The sequence below is a fragment of the Equus quagga genome, chromosome 11 (genome assembly GCF_021613505.1).
Source record: "Equus quagga isolate Etosha38 chromosome 11, UCLA_HA_Equagga_1.0, whole genome shotgun sequence".
Taxonomy (NCBI): Eukaryota; Metazoa; Chordata; class Mammalia; order Perissodactyla; family Equidae; genus Equus; species Equus quagga.
In genome coordinates this window covers 116,231,545-116,237,544 of record NC_060277.1, presented here as the reverse complement: position 1 = coordinate 116,237,544, position 6,000 = coordinate 116,231,545, and the positions used below count along the sequence as shown (strand labels likewise).

General features: G+C 55.8%; 1 protein-coding gene across 7 annotated transcripts in view; it reads right to left on the bottom strand.

Moving 5' to 3' along the window:
- Nucleotides 1-267: 267 nt before the first annotated feature.
- The window catches only part of TBCD (tubulin folding cofactor D), a 190,006-nt gene continuing 184,273 nt past the window's right edge, over nucleotides 268-6,000 (bottom strand). For all 7 annotated transcript variants that reach the window (XM_046676423.1, XM_046676424.1, XM_046676420.1 and 4 more), the window contains 2 exons: nucleotides 4,342-4,426; nucleotides 268-543 (listed from right to left, as the gene is read on the bottom strand). In XM_046676423.1, coding sequence (XP_046532379.1) covers nucleotides 529-543; nucleotides 4,342-4,426 — 100 coding nt within the window. In that variant the 3' untranslated portion in view covers nucleotides 268-528. The remainder of the gene's footprint in view (nucleotides 544-4,341; nucleotides 4,427-6,000) is intronic.

Here is a 6,000-nt window from a genome sequence, read left to right as displayed (position 1 = left end):
GGTTCTGACTGAACCACAAGTGTCCCCCGCACAGCACATCACAGCTAAGACCATGCCGAGCAAGGCCGTGGCTGGACGCTGCCGCAGCAACAGCACAGGAGGCTGCGGCCGGCCTGTCGCAGGCCTGGTCCCCCGGAGCCACCCCATCTGTGGGGGGGCAGCACAGAGGAGGAGGAAGCCTGCAGCCCTTTCTGGCCTCTGGTTTACCCCCACCCGAGGCTGTCCAGTTGCCCTCACTTGCACCAGTGTCACACAGCCAGACGCAGAACTGCTCAAGACACGATTTTATAAGATTTTACAAGACATGGGCTCGTGATTAAGTCAAGATAAAAGCACCAACACCCCAGGTCACTCGAGTGCAGGACACGTGTGTGAAGCTGCCTCCATGGTGACAAAGTCCCTCGGCATATGCACCAGCCTGGGCCGCCCTCCGCTGGCCGAGACGCTGTGCCCAGGTTTTTTGTGCTGACCGTCACCTGGCTCCTCTTCCCGCCAGGTGGCCTCAGGGCTCCGCCCCCAGGACTGGCCTCAGTGGGTGCTGGGCTGTGGAGGATACGACAGGGTCAGGCCGGCAGCACCATTTCCCCAACGTCCCAGGAGCCATGTGGCCAACACAACTTCTGGGGAGGGGGCAGGTGGCTCCCTTCTGCTCTGACTCCACCCACCAGCATGCAAAACCTTCCTGAGGAGATGTGAGAACTGTGTTTACTGGCAGCCAATACTGCGCTTGGCCTTCAGCCAGGAGACAGGAGTCATGGCTCAGCCGGCCATCTCCACCATGATCAGCGCCCGCCCCCTGCACCTGGAGGGGGTACCTATGGGCTGAGGGAAGGGTGGGCTCGGCAGAAAGTCAGTACAGCACCAGGAGGGGAGAGAAGGGAGAAGAGGAAATCATCTCAGAAACAACCACCGCATCACCAGTGCCTACAGGAGACGCTGGCACAGCGAAGCCCCTCGGAACGAGAGAAATGGCAGGCAGGCCAAGCACACGCAGCAGGAGGCCCCTGCCTGGGGAGAGCCCAGGTCAGTCTGAGATAGGACCCAGGAAGGCGAGGGGTGCAGGGCCCAAGCTCCACGCCTGGCGCCACCCTTCCTTTCAACACAGACGACAGCCAACTGGACAGGGGACCACACAGCAACAGTCAGGAGGGGAGTGCAATGACAGAACTCCTGTGATCATCCAAAGAGAAGAAAGGAGGGAAGAAGTAGACGGTGAGGTCAAGTGGAAAACGGAGACGGCAGAAATAACTTCGATGAGCCTGACATCACACCTTAGATCTAAGTGGGCAAAACGCTCCAACCCCTAGAGCTCGTGGCAGTCACCTGCCTGCTGCTCACACGCAGCCTGTTCAGTGTAAGAGCACACAGGGCTCGAACACGACATGGTCGAGAGAGACAGACAACACAAACACTAACCAAAGCGCCCAGTGTGGCTGTGTCAGGACCAGGGGGCTTCTAGGCATGAGGCCTCACCACAGATAGAGAAGACCCACCGGGAAGATGTTACCAACGTGAACACACAAGCACCCAGTAGCATGGCTCCAAGTGTATCACAGAAGTTGAGGAAAGTAAAAGAGCTGAGGAATCCACAGCACAACCTTCTCAGTAACTCACAGAACAAGCAGACGGGATACCAGGCAGGGTTGGGGAGCCCAGTGCAGCGCAGTTAGGAAGAAGCCACACAAGCTGAAAATGAGCCCCTTTTCTCAGCCCCATCAGAGAACCGAGGTCACCACCCCAAAGCTGGAGACAGGCGAGTCCAGGGAATCACAGTGGAGATCAGCTCCCCTGGAGCACAGGCCAGCCAGTGGAAGATGAACCAGGGCTTCATTTAAATGGTAATTCTGACAAACTGCTGGAGGCTGAGTGAACTAGCATGAGAAATGGGGTCCGGGGAGGCATCTTAGGGGGCCCCACACTGTCCTGGTTTCCCTCCAGGAACCTACCAGGTTCACCTGGTCAAGATCCAGAAAAGAACCCGCTCCTGGTTCTGGCAGGGAGGGAACAGTAGCCGCCGTGGTCCCCCACGGCCGTCTCCAGGGGAGGGCCTGCCAGAGCCCACAGCGCCAGAAGGTCAGGGCCTCAAGCAGGCAGACTGGGGCTGCTGCGGCAGGGAAGGGGGCTGCCATGGGAGACCCTGGTGAAGGTCGCGGGCGCAGACCCAGGCCCACAAGGGCTGAGGTTTAATCAGAAGATTACAGAATGCTCCCCTTCCCCCGTCCAACCACATCACCAACTGCCTCCAGCATCACCATGGGTTCCAGCTGAAAAAGCTGCCAGACACAGACGCTCCGAGGAGGACACAGGGACGCCCACATCAAGGGCACCAAGGACAAGGACGTTGGAGGAATCGGAAGCTTTGGAACCTGCAGCAAACACTGAACAGAGTAACTCCAGCCAGACCAACATGAGTCCTCACAATAATAAGGCCCATTCACCACAGTTCCCACCACCCAGCACATGTCTGGCTTTCAATAAAAACTTACAAAATATGCCAAAAGGAAAGAAAAAGCAGAGTCTGAAAAGACAATCCTGAGCATCAGAACCAGACTCTGATGTGGCAGAGATGTTGGAACTACCAGACCAGAAACTTGACACAACTGTGATTAAGATCCTAAGGCTCTGAAGGGAGAAGTGGACGCCATGCAAGGACAGATGGGTAACATAAGCCGAGGTGGAAACTCTAAGAAAGAAGCAAAGGAAATACTAGAAATCAAAAACACTATAACAGAAATGAAGAGTGCCTTTGAAGGGCTCATCACACAACCAGACATGGCCAATGAATCAGTGAACTTGAAGATCAGTCAGTAGAAACTTCTCAAATTCAGATGCAAGGCCACCTCAGCCACACTCCTGGCAGGTTCTACTGTGCAAACTGACAAGCCAGTTCTCTAGGTGTTATGGAAACCCAAAGGACCAAGATCCATCTCTGCATCTCAAGCCCTAAAACTGACACCCATGTCTGTAGACACTGTGGTGCTGGCTTACGGAGGACAGAGATCCATGGAGAACTAAGGAGAATGGTGACGCGCTGCAGCCAGAAAGGAGCTGGGTCAGCAGCATATGGAGGGACATGTCTGCTGACCTCCTTCACACCACGTGTAAAACCAAGTCCAGACAGACTTCGAACCTAAACATAAAAGGTGAAACAGTAAAGCCTCCAGAAAAAAACAGGAGACTATGGACATAAACTTGGAGTAGATAAAGACATCTTAAACGGGACCCATAAAAAAGTGAAAAGGGAAGAAATGGTGAGCTGTAATATATTAAATCTAAGGACAAGAAGGCAGCCCCTTGAGTGGGAGAAGATACCTGCAGTTTGCATGACTAGCAAAAAATCAAGAACCCTGACAAAGCGTGCCACCTTGTGACCAGCACTCACTTCTGCATGGACAGTCTTCCTCCATAAAAAGCTCAAACACGGTCTCTCCAAAGCCAGAGTTCACACCTAAGTCCAGAGGACACAGCCCACCAGGATGAGGAGAAGGAATGTGGGGACAGGGCTGAGAGCTCACTTAGCCCCTGGTGATCAAGTACATGCTGCTGTGACCTCCTCTGCAGCTCCTGCAGCACAGACAGACTGAAGAGAAAGTCCCAATTCTCTGCCAACTGCATACCCCATAGTCTGAAATCTCCCACTGACCACACAGAACCTGGAAGATCAGCTCAGGGCGCTGCCCTCTCAAAACCACAGATACAATGCACACACCAAGGCCATGGAAACGCAGAACTCGTGGCAGACAGCAGCAGGCCCCAGAAGACCCTGGGTGATGACAGAGTCCCCAAATGGGACAAGTGTCCAGGGAGGAGACGCTGGTGGAAACACAGAAGGACCAGATCAGGGTGCCGAGGAGGCCTCTTCCAACACGAGGGAGGCCACATCTGGGAGGAGAAAGCTCGGGCAACGCCACCTCCTCCGAGGGCTGGAGAGGCTGGGTGGCCACCGCCCCCAGCAGACAGCCTGTCCCGGGTACGGACGCATACCAGGACACACTGGAGACGTGCCAGCAGGAGAGGGAGTCTCCAGGAGGTGGAGTAGCAGCTGGCACACACAAGTGGGCTGGGCAGCCGTGAGCATCACCAGCTCCTTGTCTCTGCTTCCGAAGGAACAGCTGACTGGGAGGGGTCCCTGGGGGCCTGGCTCTCAGCGGGAAGGGGGGGGGAACGGGGGGTGTGCACATGCCTGCCGGCTTCTGCTCTGCATCTCTGGGGGTCCCAAAAGCCTGTGTGGACCCCAATGGGGAGAGGGGCAGGCAGTGTGGACCCAGGATGTTCCAGGCTCTGTAGGGGGTGGGCAGTGTGGACCCAGGATGCGCCACTCTGTTGGGGGCAGGTGGTTACCTTGGGGACCAGCTGTGGTCTGGGCACTCCAAGCAGGTCGCACAGGCGGTTCCGCTGGCCTCGCACGAGTGGGAGCTCCGCATCCCTGGGGAGGAGAGGGCAGGGCAGCTTCAGCCACAAGAAGGGTCGGCTCACTCACAGCTAAGCCTGCCACCAACTTACACTCTGGGTAGACTTCCTGCCGGGTGCAGAAACCCCAAGACATCTCAGACCAGGGGAAATCAGGAACAACGGCTGCTCACCCCAGAACTCCAACTGGGCTTTGCCCCGACCCCTTTCTCGGAGATTGCAGGAGGAGCAGCGCCGCCCAAAGGAAGGGTCCACCACAGGGAGATGCGGCCGAACAGGCCCAAACAGGGAACAGGGAATGCTGGGACCGAGGGGGAAAGGGCGCTGCCTGGGGAGGCAGGAGAGAGGGAACACAGATTTTAATCCATGGGCTTTGTTAAGTTTTATTTGACTTTGAAAGCTATTTATTACTTTCATTAAAAATAAAAATTGAATTTGGCAACACCATAGAGAAATATTGGGCATTTTTTTAGACTGAAAAAACACATATAAATTTCTAAATCCTCTGGAATTTTTCTTACAAAGGGATTAAATTATGGGGAAAAGAGACCCTGTCCACCCCGACACTGAGAGGGAGGACGGAAGGAGTGGGGCACTGGGGAGGACCTGGGACCCCATGCGTGTGAATGGTTTCGGGCTCACCTCACTGTCCTTTTTCAAGCCCAACATTTTAGGATCTGATTAAGAACGTGCCTCCACATTTCTATAGAGTTGACAACATAACAGAAAATGTGTCATCAGTGCAGAAGTTAAAATGTCACACTCTCAACAGATGTACAGGGCAGGCCGTGAGGGCAGACGGGCTCAGGCCAGCGAGACTTGGGCCTGAGGGCGGCCAGGGTCAGGGCAGCCAGTCTCAGGCCTGAGGGCGGATGGGCTCAGATGAGTGTTCAAGCTGCTCACAGAGAGTGGCAGCACCCACGTCTTCTGAGACCCCGTTCCCTGTCCTGGAGCTTTCATTGTGGGGCCCCACGAGGATGTTCACCAGGACTCCCTCCTCGAAACTAAAGGTCTCCTTAGAAAACCTCGATGAAACCCTGTAACCAGAAGGCCCTTTTCTGTCCTTCTGGGCCACAGCGTCTCACGCCTGAGCAGGGGAGCTGGGCCGTTGGCTAGGGGCGGGAGCTGCAGCTGCGCGTGAACTCTGTGGAAAGCTCAGCCCTTTTAAGAACGTCACTGTTCTGAGGGGAACGCATCAGTTTATTGTGCATGCCTGTGCCTGCGTGAGCAGTGTGCTGGCCCTGAGAGAACCGGCACTGTCAGCCTGGGGTCAGCATGGGGCCTAAACAGGCCTGCAGCCAGACCTCTCCAAGCTTCCATCCTGTCTCCAGAATGGGGTGAGGAGAGTGGTCGCCTGTGGGGCGGGGCATGTGCACATGTGAGAACACATGACGTGCGTGTGTGTGTGCCCAAGAGCGGCTATGCCTGGAACATACAGCACCCTGTGTCTGCCCCTCCCTCACCGTGACTGTCTGGTGTGGCTGGGGAACCTGCCGGCGGCCTCTACTATGCTGCCCGACACCGTCCACACACCTTTCTCCATCAGCTCCCCTCCCCCCACACAAGTCCTTTTCAACATGTTGTGCAAAG